At 45.2% G+C, this 12,804-nt stretch overlaps 2 protein-coding genes across 2 annotated transcripts; both read right to left on the reverse strand.

The window, feature by feature from the left end:
• Positions 1–1,335: 1,335 nt before the first annotated feature.
• VC83_06900 (uncharacterized protein) lies at positions 1,336–1,890 on the reverse strand (the record flags this gene model as incomplete). Its single annotated transcript, XM_024470484.1, has 2 exons — positions 1,336–1,536; positions 1,597–1,890. The coding sequence occupies 2 exons, from the start codon at positions 1,888–1,890 to the stop codon at positions 1,336–1,338; spliced, it is 495 nt and encodes a 164-aa protein (XP_024322247.1).
• A 6,778-nt stretch (positions 1,891–8,668) lies between these two features.
• On the reverse strand, positions 8,669–9,259 carry VC83_06901 (uncharacterized protein; the record flags this gene model as incomplete). Its single annotated transcript, XM_024470485.1, has 4 exons — positions 8,669–8,951; positions 9,005–9,048; positions 9,104–9,117; positions 9,184–9,259. The coding sequence occupies 4 exons, from the start codon at positions 9,257–9,259 to the stop codon at positions 8,678–8,680; spliced, it is 408 nt and encodes a 135-aa protein (XP_024322248.1). The 3' UTR covers positions 8,669–8,677.
• Positions 9,260–12,804: the final 3,545 nt, after the last annotated feature.

Below are 12,804 nucleotides of genomic sequence, written 5' to 3' on the forward strand. Positions count from 1 at the left end.
AGCAAGAGGAAATACCCCAATTGCGACCGACACCGAACTCCAACCCGAGAATGAGATAATCGAATATGAGGTCGAAGCGATCCTAGACAGAAGGTTAGTAGGACGTCGAGAAGAGTTTTTGATAAAATGGGAAAATTACGAACCTACGGATAATTCGTGGGAACCAACAAGGAACATCAGCAAAGAACTGCTGGAGGAATATCGACGCCGCCATCCGTCAGCCATTGATCCCAAGATGCAGGGGAGTAGGCCAGTGGATCGGAGGAAGCGAGGGTCCCGGTCACAGACGAGGAGGCAGCGCTAACTGCCTGCTCCTCAGCCTCAACAGCGTCACGCTTCTCAGCAGCCACACGTTCGGCCTCCTCTGCCGCATCAAGCTCGTCGAGGGTTTTCAAACCTCGCCGGAGCATATCTTTACCACGGGTCCGGATGAGGCGTTTCTGCTTCCGCAGACGAAGTAACTTCGAAAGGGTTTCTTCCTCTTCGCGATCCAGGCGATCCTCCTCCCGTTCGAGCTTCACCCAGTCGGGATGCTCAGGACCCATACAGTCACACTTTTCTTTCAAGTTGCGACGAACGCACTCGGCGCACCGCCGTGAATCATTTGGAGACGACACGCAAGTAATGTTTCGCCTCACGCAGTTCGAGCAAGAATCCATTTCGGGTAGTTCGTATCCGTGGTTCTTTATTCGACGGACAAGATCGTTGCGTTCCTGGAGTTTGCGGGCAGTGTCAGTAGGCATGTTGCATGTTGAAGGACTCGCTGAGGAGCAGCAGAGTCCCGGGGGCATGGACGTACTTATAGGATTCGAGACGAATGCCCAGGGGAAGGGAGCGAGTGTTACGACGGAACAAGAAGGCTGGCCAACTACAGGACAGGAAGGAGGGAGGTCGCATGAGACCGGCCCTGGTACCTGGAGGGGAAGCGGGGAATAGTAGTTCCGAAAGTATCACGTGACGGACTCGCAGGATGATGAGAAGAGTCCTAAGAGTCCAGGACTCCGAGGACTCGAGTGAGTTCCCAGGAGTCCACTAGGCACGTGATGGACTCGCAGGATGATGAGAAGAGTCCTAAGAGTCCAGGACTCCGAGGACTCGAGTGAGTTCCCAAGAGTCCACTAGGCACGATGCCACTATATAAGTAGATAGTATTTCCTTAGATAGGAGCTTCGTGCTCAACTCAATACAGTATTTGTTATATACTAGTAACGTGTTACTTGAAGCCTTTGTGTCTGATCCCCTGCCTCCTCTGATAAGTAAACCTTTACGCAAGAGAACCTCTGTGTCTTCTATCGTTTAGAAGTCAGCGTTACACACGCGCGGCAACCACAGGTATTAGGCGGCGGCGCCACCCTCACCTGCGCCATCGTCCCCATCCCCACCACTCTCCACCTCCGCCTCCTCCTCAACCACAGAGCCGGCGTCAACGAGCTTCATGTTGCACTGGCCCTCTTCGTCGACGAGGTCGTGAGCGGCCGTAAACTTCGCGTGGGCCTCGAGTAGGCGGTTCAGGCGACGAATGGCGAATTTGGGGACCTAGAAACAGAGTCAGAAAGAGTCGTCGCAAAGGGTCAGCGAAGGTGTTGCGGGTCTTACTGACAGACAATGAGCATGGCCCTCCGAGCAATAAGAGCAGCGTGTCATAACATTAGGGCGAGTACAATTCAAGCCCAGACGAGAGGTATATACGCGCTTAGAGCAGTGTAAACACATCGGCAGTGAGGCCTTCGCGTGGCGACGGAAGGGGCTGTGGACCGGTGCAGCGATCACAGGCACCACAGAGGTGGCGCGGGCCTGTTGCGTGGGTGTGCCCACACGAAGGAAGTTGTGTCGCACAGGAGTCTCAAAGCGGGACGATCCAGCGACAGAAGGAGCACGGGGAGTCTTCATGCGCACGGGGGTCTCGGGTTCAGGTCGGGCAGGAAGCTTTTCCTCCACGGAGGCGATGACCTTCTCAGCATCCGTGTAATGGTGGGTGCACCAGATGTGAGAATCTAGCCACCCAAGGAAGGGATGATTTTACTAAGACAACACACTGTCTTAGGAAACAGAGCCAAAGGGTTGTAGCTTAGACTATTCCACAACGCAGCAATCAGGTGTGTGATGTAGTGAAGTTGTTCAGACAAGTTGCAACAAATGTTGAGTCTGAGAACTCAGGGGTAAGTCAGAGGTTAACACCTCACTGACTTTTCAGAAAGAAGGAGTAACAAGATGAATGCTTGGAAGCTTGTAAAAGACGGGGAAGTATGTGATAGTCGATTTACTGTATTGCCTGCTTGCCCTTTCTTAAGGAAAGGGCAATCCTATTTATGCCAAAGGAGTGTAGTTCTCTCATTTTCCATGACTTTCCATGACTAACCAGGCTTGGTAAATGTATTAGAAATCAAGTGCGACCCACAACTAGCTTGCTAATCATGTAGTGAACGTAAGAGAATCCCATAGAACCATCTCTTGGGTTCCTAGCCTATAGGAAGTGAAAAGGAGGTCCAAGGTCAGAGTACCTATAGACAAATTATGTCATAACTTAACCAATCTTGTGGGTAACTAAGGAGCGATGACGTGTAATGAATCATAGAGGGTTGTAGAAGCTTCTAGAGCTATCGTTCATGTTCCTAGGCCTCTAGTTGGTAGAGATATGCCATGTGGTAGTATTGGCCCACCCCCTTAAGGAGGAGATATTCTTAATAACTTGTTCAATGAGTGTCCAAATAATATGCTGTGATGTATGTAGCATAAACAGATGTAGTAGAAGAGTTTGCAGCAATCATTGAGTAGTATTGCTTCTGTTGTTGGTGTGATAAGCCAAGATATGTATGGTGACTTGTAGGTTTGAGGAGGAGATTTCTAAGTTTGCTCTTGAGTTTGATAGCAAACTGAGTGCAACAAATGTCAGTATGACATGATCCCCCTTTTAAGGACGTTTGTTGGCTGTCTGCTTGCCCTTTAGCCAGGTGGCTTTCTTAGAAAGAAATTCTAGAATGAGCTTAGATGCATTTTTTAGATTTCTCTTAGGCTCCCAAGTGTTGTCACTTGTAGGATAGCCTTTCCACTTAACGAGGAAGTAGTCCTGACCTCTAAGTGTCTTTTTGTCAAGGATAGACTCTACTTCATATTCTGGTTGATCCAAGATCAGAACAGGAGGTGGAGGAGACTGAAGTGGTCTTAAGGAACTTTCTTGTGCCTTAGACAAGAGAGATGCATGGAAGACATTATGGATAGTCCAAGTAGGTGGTAATGCAAGCTCGAAAGCATTCTTGCCAATCGTCCTTGTGATCTTAAAAGGTCCAAGTCTTTTAGTATCAAGTTTGTCTGAAGGTCTAGTAGTTGTGATATGTCTTCTAGACAAAAAGTCTTGATCACCAACTTTGAATTGTGGTGCAACCACCCCCCTGTTAAAGGCCTGAGCCTGCTCGTCTTGTGCACGCTGTATTTGAACCTTGAGATAGTCCTGGAGGCCCTTAAGGTAGATGATTCTTTCAGTAGCAGAAGGGTTTTTGAAATTTTCAGGACAATTCAGTTCTGCCACTTCAAACCTAGGGTGATAACCAGAGTTTGCATAGAAAGGTGTCTCTTTTGTGGTGTTAGAGACTGTGTTGTTGTAAGCAAATTCTGCAAGATGGAGAAGATCTGCCCAGTTGTCTTGAGCATAGTTTGTATAAATTCTTAGATATTGTTCAAGTACAGAGTTGACTCTCTCTGTCTGGCCATCTGTTTGAAGGTGATAAGCTGTAGAGAAGCGTTGTTCCATGTTTAAGAGTTTAGAGAACTCCTTAAAAAAGTTTGAAGTGAAAACTGCTCCCCTATCTGAGATCCAGTGTCCAGGAATTCCATGATATTTAAAGACCACCTTGAGGAATAGCCACGCAAGTTCAGAAGCTGTGATAGTCTCATTGCAAGGCTCAAAGTGTGCCATTTTTGTGAGCCTTTCTACCACCACAAGGATAGAGTCATAAGGGGTAGCACCCCCTTTTGGGATAGAAGGAGGCAACTTGACTATAAAGTCAATGGATATGGAGTCCCATGGGCGTTCTGGTATAGGTAGAGGCTGCAAGAGGCCATAGGGCTTTTGCCGTGTAGGTTTGTTCAAGTTGCAAGTAGTGCAAGAAGATATATAGTCTTGAAGAGTAGTCCTTAGACTAGGCCAGTAGAACTTTCTTGTTAGAAGTTCATAAGTTTTTGCAAAGCCACAGTGCCCTGCAGCTGGAGCATCATGGAACTGCTGTAGGAGGTGTAGCTGTAATCGTTTATCCCTTGGGACATAGATATAGTTCTTGAATAAGAGAAGTCCATGCTGATTTTTTGAGAAATTCTGTAGTCCAACTTTCTCAAGAGAGGAACCTTTCTTCTGGAGGTATTCCAAAGTTCTTTTCGCAAAGGGATCATGGTTGTAAGCATCTTTGAATGCTTTAAGAAGTGTTGCTGAGGGTGTATAGACTTTAAAGGTCTCTGGTTCCTGAGAAGAGGTAATGGGGGCAACTTGGTCTTGAGGGGATAAGTTTACCCCTAAGTCCTCTGTAGTACTAGGGTTGCTTAAAGATGCTGCTATAAGCTTTGCTGAGTCTAGCAGAGCCTTTGTATTGCTAGTTTTAGCAGAATCTTGGTAGTCATGTCTTCTTGAGAGGAGATCTGCTCTTTGATTCTTGGCCCCTGAGACATGTTTTATAACAAAGTCAAAACCTCCTAGTTGTTCAGACCACCTTGCTTGTCGTCGATTGAGCTGTTTAGTGGTTGTAAAGGTCAAGAGATTTGAATGGTCACTGTAAATAGTGATAGGATAGTTTGCCCCTTCAAGGTAGCATCTCCAATGCTTTAGAGAACATACTATGGCAAGCAGTTCCTTGTCTGTAATGGGATAGTTTTGTTCAGCTGCTGATAGCTTTCTTGAGTAAAATGCCACAGGCTGTAGCTCTTCTTGTTTGTCTTTTGGAGCTTGGTATAAGATTCCAGAAATAGCAAAATCTGAGGCATCTGTCTCAAGAGTGGTAGGTTTCAAGGGGTTAAAGTGTAGTAACATTTTCCCTTCTTTAAATTCTCCTTTAAGAGCATTGAAAGCATCTTGCTGTGTCTTATCCCAGTGATACAAAGTGTCCTTGTGGAGTAATTGAGTAAGGGGTAAAGCCAAGGATGTATATCTTGGTATAAACCTCCTGTAATAGTTGGCAAACCCAAGGAAAGACTGAACCTCTTTAATGCTGGAAGGAATAGGCCACGTTTGTACTGCTTTTGTCTTTTCAGGGTCCATCTGAATGCCTTCTGTTGAAATTCTATGTCCCAAGAAATCAACTTGAGACATATGGAAAAGACATTTCTCAAGTTTGCAAAAGAGTTGTGCTTGAGATAGCTTCTCTAAGACTTGTCTAACATGTAGAACATGCTCTTGAGTGTCTAAAGAGTATATAAGAATGTTGTCTAAGTAGACAACAACAAAGATATCCAAGTAAGGTCTTAGAATATCATTCATGAGAGCTTGGAAAGAAGCAGGTGCATTGGCAAGCCCAAAAGGCATTACCTGGTATTCAAAATGACCATAGCGTGTTCTGAATGCTGTCTTCCACTCATCACCTTCCTTGATGCGTATCAGGTTATAAGCTCCCCTGAGATCTAACTTGGTAAAGATCCTTGCTGAAGAGAGCCTATCTATGAGCTCAGGGATAAGGGGTAAAGCATATCTGTTTTTAACAGTGACTGCATTAAGGCCCCTATAATCAACACAGAGACGCAAGGAGCCATCTTTCTTCTTGACAAAGAGAATGGGAGCTCCTGCTGGTGAGGAAGAAGGTCTGATAAAGCCAGAACTAAGGTTCTCATCTAGGTATTCTCTGAGAGTTTTCAGCTCTAATTCAGATAGAGAGTAGATAGGGCCGTAGGGAGGCATTGAGCCTTCTGCGAGTGGTATCTCATGGTCATAAGGCTGGTGCTTTGGCAGAATTGATGCCTTTGCCTTGTCAAAAAGATGTTGGTAGTCTTGGTATGCTAAAGGCAAAATGACCTCCTGAGATGATTTCTCCAAATCTGAAGTAGCTGCTATCTCCAGGACAGGTTGGAAAGGTTTAACCCATATCAGAGATGATATATCGTCCATAGTTTGGTCAAAATCCTTGATCTGGGACAAGTTTGAGTCTTGGACCTGAATAGGGGTAACTGAGGCTTGAAGGGTTTTTCAGTATTGAGCTCAGGATTTGAGCTAAACCCAAGCGATAAATGCTTCCAATTGATAGTTGGATCATGCCTTTGAAGCCATGGAAGACCTAGGATAACTGGGTACTTCATTGGTATAACATCTAAAGAGATGGTGTCTGAAAATGTTGATTTTCCTAGGGGAATCTCAAGTTTGAGTACTGGGGTGTTGCAGGTAATGGAACCTGAACTGATAGGAGTTCCATCAATGACTCGGAGCAACTCTGGAGTGCGTTTGGGAATTGTAGGTAACTGGTGTGTCAAGATGAGGTCTTGAGATATAAAGTTGCCTGTTGCCCCTGAGTCTATCATAGCCCTTGTAGACAACACCTGTTGTTTGAAATGGAGTTGAATAGGGATTAACAGGTGTGTGAGACTCTGAGAAAGCACCATCGACACATCTTTGTTGTCTAGGGGAGAAGTTATAGTCTCAGTTGAAGTTGTGCCTGCTAGGGATTTTTCAAGTTTTTCAGGAATAGCAGTTGTGACTGTGTCTGAGGCTGCTATATGTTTTGAATCAGCACTCCCCCGTGCTGAATAGCACTCCTGAATTCTGTGTCCCCCTTTGCCACAGTATAAACAAAGGTTGTTGTCCATTCTGTGTTTTCTTTCTTGATGGGTAAGTTTACCCCTTTTTAGTTTTTGAGGGTATCCTGTAGGCTGAGGTGCTGGACTTGCTATAGATCTCTTTATAGAGGCGTCTAAGTCCATAGGTTCAGGTGCTGAGTCCTTAGCAGTTGGTGTAGAGGTGTAATTGTTGAAATTTCTTGTTGGATGCCAGTCTTGGTTCTTCTCCTTTCTTCTTTCAAAAAGCCTATCATCAAGTCTGACAGCTTTCTCTATAAGCGTTTGAAGTGTTGTAGGGCGTTCTTCTTTGCTGAGTTCATCCTTAATAGAGCTCTTGAGCCCTTGGTAGTAAGTGAAGACTAAGGCTTCTTCATTCCAAGTCAAGTGAGAAGTGATTCTCCTAAATTCTGTTGTATACTGAGCAGCAGAGGTCTTTTGACATAGCTTCTGTAGCTCTCTTTCTGCTGTAGCAGTTTCGTTGATGTCTCCAAAGGTCCTGGTAAGTTCCTCTTGAAACTGGTCATAAGAGGTAATCAAAGGTGTAGTGGTATTTTGGTTGTTGCCACTAAGTCTTCTAAGATATGGCTCAAAGAAGTTGAATGCAGATCCACGGAGGTAGCTGGCAGCAAAATAGATCTTCTGAATGTCTGAGGTGAACTGATGAGGCCTGAGGGTGAAGTAGATGTCCAGTTGCATAAGGAATCCCTTCAACTTCCTCCTGTCTCCATGGTATAAATCTGGTGTTTGCACTTTAGGAAGTGCACCTGGGGTACTCGAAATAGCCAGAGGAGCTGTGGGAAGCTCTGTATGATGTGTCTGAGTTGAAGATTGTGTTGCTGAAGTGTTGGCTTGAAAGGTGTTTTCCAAATTCTCAAGTTTGTTTGCTATAGTTTGTATAAAGGCAAACAGTTGTTGCATCTGCTGTTCAGCAGTAGTTGTAGGAGCTTGGTTGTCCTCCATTGTAGTATCGAAGTGCTGCTATAGAAATAGTTGAAGCTTGAAGCAGGCAAGGTGTAATGGTGGGTGCACCAGATATGAGAATCTAGCCACCCAAGGAAGGGATGAATTTACTAAGACAACACACTGTCTTAGGAAACAGAGCCAAAGGGTTGTAGCTTAGACTATTCCACAACGCAGCAATTAGGTGTATGATGTGGTGAAGTGGTTTAGACAAGTTGCAACAAATGTTGAGTCTGAGAACTCAGGGGTAAGTCAGAGGTTAGCACCTCACTGACTTTTCAAAAAACAGAGAATAACAAGATCAATGCTTGGAAGCTTGGAAAAGACGTAGAAGTATGTGCTAGTCGATTTACTGTATTGTCTGCTTGCCCTTTCTTAAGGAAAGGGCAATCCTATTTATGCCAAAGGAGTGTAGTTCTCTCATTTTCCATGACTTTCCATGACTAACCAGGCTTGGTAAATGTATTAGAAATCAAGTGCGACCCACAACTAGCTTGCTAATCATGTAGTGAACGTAAGAGAATCCCATAGAACCATCTCTTGGGTTCCTAGCCTATAGGAAGTGAAAAGGAGGTCCAAGGTCAGAGTACCTATAGATAAATTATGTCATAACTTAACCAATCTTGTGGGTAACTAAGGAGCGATGACGTGAATCATAGAGGGTTGTAGAAGCTTCTAGAGCTATCGTTCATGTTCCTAGGCCTCTAGTTGGTAGAGATATGCCATGTGGTAGTATTGGCCCACCCCCTTAAGGAGGAGATTTTCTTAATAACTTGTTCAATGAGTGTTCAAATGATATGCCGTGATGTATGTAGCATAAACAGATGTAGTAGAAGAGTTTGCAGCAATCGTTGAGTAGTATTGCTTCTGTTGTTGGTGTGATAAGCCAAGATATGTATGGTGACTTGTAGGTTTGAGGAGGAGATTTCTAAGTTTGCTCTTGAGTTTGATAGCAAACTGAGTGCAACGAATGTCAGTATGACAGCTCAGGCGTAAGCTGCGAATGCCAGCGCAGCAGGTCTCCAAACTCCGCGGCCAGAAAGGTCGTCACATCAACAAAGATTGTGCTAAGCCAGGTCTTTGACCTGCCCAGCACAGAGGAGAGAGTCTCCCACCTGCCAGGGAAGGCAAGACAGGCGGCGACCACAAGGAAGGCTGTTAGCGGCGATGGGCGAACGCGGCGGCGGAAGCTGACTGTCTCAAGGCAGAGCAGTGGGACAAGGCGCTCAGCCTCAGCAATTGTAAACCTAGATGTATATAGAAGTTAGTATAAAGTAAATAGTAAAAAGAGAAGACTTACCTGCCGGAATGTGTGCTCAAAAGCTGCTGGGCGATCAGCCCAGTCTGCTAGAGAGAAGTTGTGACGTCTATAATATATCATCTCTGATATGGGTTAAACCTTTCCAACCTGTCCTGGAGATAGCAGCTACTTCAGATTTGGAGAAATCATCTCAGGAGGTCATTTTGCCTTTAGCATACCAAGACTACCAACATCTTTTATTCCATTTGCAAGTTCCCATTCCTCACGTAGAATTGGCTCTAACTCTTCATTCATTATGGCAATTTCAATTTCTGCGTCCTCTTCTCTTGCTTCGTTTCCGGAATCCAACAGTCACATAGCCCTTTTTTGTCGTAGGTAAAACATCCCCAAAACATAAACTCTGAGTATCCTTTCCACCTCCCGCAAATACAACTCCGTACAAATGCTTCATCTGCTGTCCACCAAATCCGATAGCCACCCCGTCGATGGTTTAGCACAACAGAGGTCTCGTCTGTGTTATGGCTATCGGCAGAGCTATTAGCTGAGTAGGTCACGCTACAGGACCCCACGTCACCCTGCAGGATGGAACTGTGAGAACTGTTGGAACTTCTACAGTTCCTACAGTTCCTACAGTTCCTTAGGGTGGAACTTAGGATGGAACTGTGAAGACTGTTGGAACTTGTACAGTTCCTACAGTTCCTACAGTTCCTTAGGATGGAACTGTTAGAACCTGTACAGTTCCTTACAGTTGGTAGGTTCAGTAGCAACCTTCCCCTTTGATCTGACATTTGATCCAGTATCGTCTGCCATGTTGCTTTGTGTGTAAGCCGGTACCTCGTGGAAGTGGTGCTCAAAGTGTAACGCTGACTTCTAAACGATAGAAGACACAAAGGTTTGTTGTCTAAGGTTGACTTGACAGAGGAGGCAGGGGATTAGACACAAAGGCTTTCCAAGTAACACGTTACAGTATTGTAAAGAATACTATATTGAGTTGAGCACGAAGCTCAAATGAAATACTATCTACTTATATAGTGGCGCGACAACGGCTCACCCCTCGGACAAACTCAAGATTGCATTCCCAGACACCTTTCATGGGGATCGCAAGAAGCTCAAGAGCTTCATGATTCAGACGGAGCTATGGATGGCGTTTAACACCAAACACTTCAACAAAGAAGTGGAACAGATCTGTCATACTGACATTCGTTACACTCAGTTTGCTATCAAACTCAAGAGCAAACTTAGAAATCTCCTCCTCAAACCTACAAGTCACTATACATATTTTGGCTTGTCACACCAACAACAAGAGCAATACTACTCAACGATTGCTACAACCCTCTTGTCATACTGACATTCGTTGCACTCAGTTTGCTATCAAACTCAAGAGCAAACTTGGAAATCTCCTCCTCAAACCTACAAGTCACTATACATATTTTGGCTTATCACACCAACAACAAGAGCAATACCACTCAACAATTGCTACAACCATCTATGATTCATTACACGTCATCGCTCCTTAGTTACTGGGCCGATATTACCACATAGCATATCTCTACAACCCTCTATGATTCATTACATGACATCACTCATACTACCACATGACATATCTCTACCAACTAGAGGCCTAGGAGCATGAACGATAGCTCTAAAGCTCCTACTAACCTCTATGATTCATTACACGTCATCGCTCTTTAGTTACCCACAAGATTGGTTAAGTTATGACATAATTTGTCTATGACATAATTTGTCTATGACATAATTTGTCTATAGGGGTACTCTGACCTTGGACCTCCTTTTACTTCCTATAGGCTACGAACCTAAGAGATGGTTCTATGGGATTCTCTTATGTCGACTACAGTTACCAAGCCTGGTTAGTCATGGAAAGTCTTGGAAAATGAGAGAACTACACTCCTTTAGCATAAATAGGATTGCCCTTTCCTTAAGAAAGGGCAAGCAGACAATACAGTAAATCAACTATCACATACTTCCACGTCTTTTCCAAGCTTCCAAGCATTGATCTTGTTACTCCTTGTTTCTGAAAAGTCAGTGAGGTGTTAACCTCTGACTTATCCCTGAGTTCTCAGACTCAACATTTGTTGCAACTTGTCTGAACCACTTCACTACATCACACACCTGATTGCTGCGTTGTGGAATAGTCTCAGCTACAACCCTTTGGCTCTGTTTCCTAAGACAGTGTGTTGTCTTAGTAAAATCATCCCTTCCCCTGGATGGCTAGATTCTCACATCTGGTGCACCCACCATTACAAGATCCTATGGGCTGTGGCACTCTTGCGAGGACCAGCCTCAGAATGGATCACCAATTACCTCGCTGACTACATGACTCATCGAATGCCAGAAGGAAAAACGTCAATGCCAGTCAAGGAACGAAGGAAATTTTTGTATCCTGGAACGGATTCCTCAAAACGCTCAAGGCAAACTTCGGAGACATTGATGAACGACGGAATGCAGTCAGGGCACTCCAGGCTCTCAAGCAGAGAGGGTCAGCACTTGCATACACCGCTGAGTTTCAACAGCATGCAACACTCACCAACTGGGGAGAAGAGGCTATCTGTGACCAATTCTACGCAGGCCTGAAAGACCATGTGAAGGACGAAATCTCTAGGTCTGACAAACCAGATGACCTTAGAGAGATGATTGAATTGGCTCAGAAGATCGACAATCGTCACTACGAACGGCAACTCGAGAAGAAAGGGGGACCACCTAGTCAACACTGGACTCAGAGAAGAAAACAAACAAAGAGTCATTGGCCCCCCAACCTATGGAACTCGACGCTACTTTCAAGCCTAATGGCAAACCCCATAGTCCCAACAAGGAGCGACAGTTCCAAGAACGGCTCTGTTTCAACTGCAATAAGCCTGGACACATAGCGCGAAACTGCAGACAGTCAAAGAAAGGGAATGGAGGACGAAAGTATGGCAAACAGCTTAACGCTACTTGGCAAGGTCAAGGCAGGTACAAGGCCCCGCAAGGACAGCTATGTGCCACGTTAAAAGGAAAAGAGAACTGGAGTATTACTACTCAGGATCTCGAGGAATTCCACTTGTCAAACAGAGAAGACAAGAACGACGACAAGGAGCTCACTAGTTCTCAAAAGCACCAGTTACAAGCATTTGAGAAGACAGCAAGTAAGACTCTCTTCAAGGAACAATTGCCAGGAGCAGTAAGAATCTTCAAGGAATCCATGCTTCAGGAGACGGTCGATCAAAGAATTTCTGTGCCCAAGCCACCAATGAGCTGGCAGGACACTACACAATACTGGGAGGTTGCAGTTTGCACAGTGAGGTGCCGACCAGAATACCCTCACCAGCAGGAAAGCATCCCAAGAGAAGAAAGGGGAACATGAGTGTTAGAAGCACACGAACGCCTATGCTGTGAAGCAGAACGAAGAAGAGAAAGGGTACCAGTTCTACGACCATTAGAATATGGTGAACATGATGGATTTTCCTCAGATGGTTATTCCTCAGACGATTCAAAAAACTAGGAGTCCTCGGCAGTAGGCCACTGGCGAGCGACATAAAGAGGCCTAGGACGAACCAGCTATGCGCCACAACAGGCGGCATGCAGCTATATGTGGTTGCTAAGATACAACAGCAACACCTCCGAGCTATGATAGACTCGGGAGCAACGGGCAACTTTATGACAAAGAAAGTAGCAGACACACACGGTTTCAGGACGCAACTGAAGACCGACCCATACCCATTAATAGTTGTAGATGGAGAGCCCATCTCAACCAACAACGGAATGGTGACCCACGAGACGGTCCCATTAGAAATGGTCATGCTACGCGGACACAAGGAAATGATACAGCTTGATATCGTGCA

This window comes from Pseudogymnoascus destructans (genome assembly GCF_001641265.1).
Source record: "Pseudogymnoascus destructans isolate 20631-21 unplaced genomic scaffold scaffold_17, whole genome shotgun sequence".
NCBI lineage: Eukaryota > Fungi > Ascomycota > Leotiomycetes > Thelebolales > Thelebolaceae > Pseudogymnoascus > Pseudogymnoascus destructans.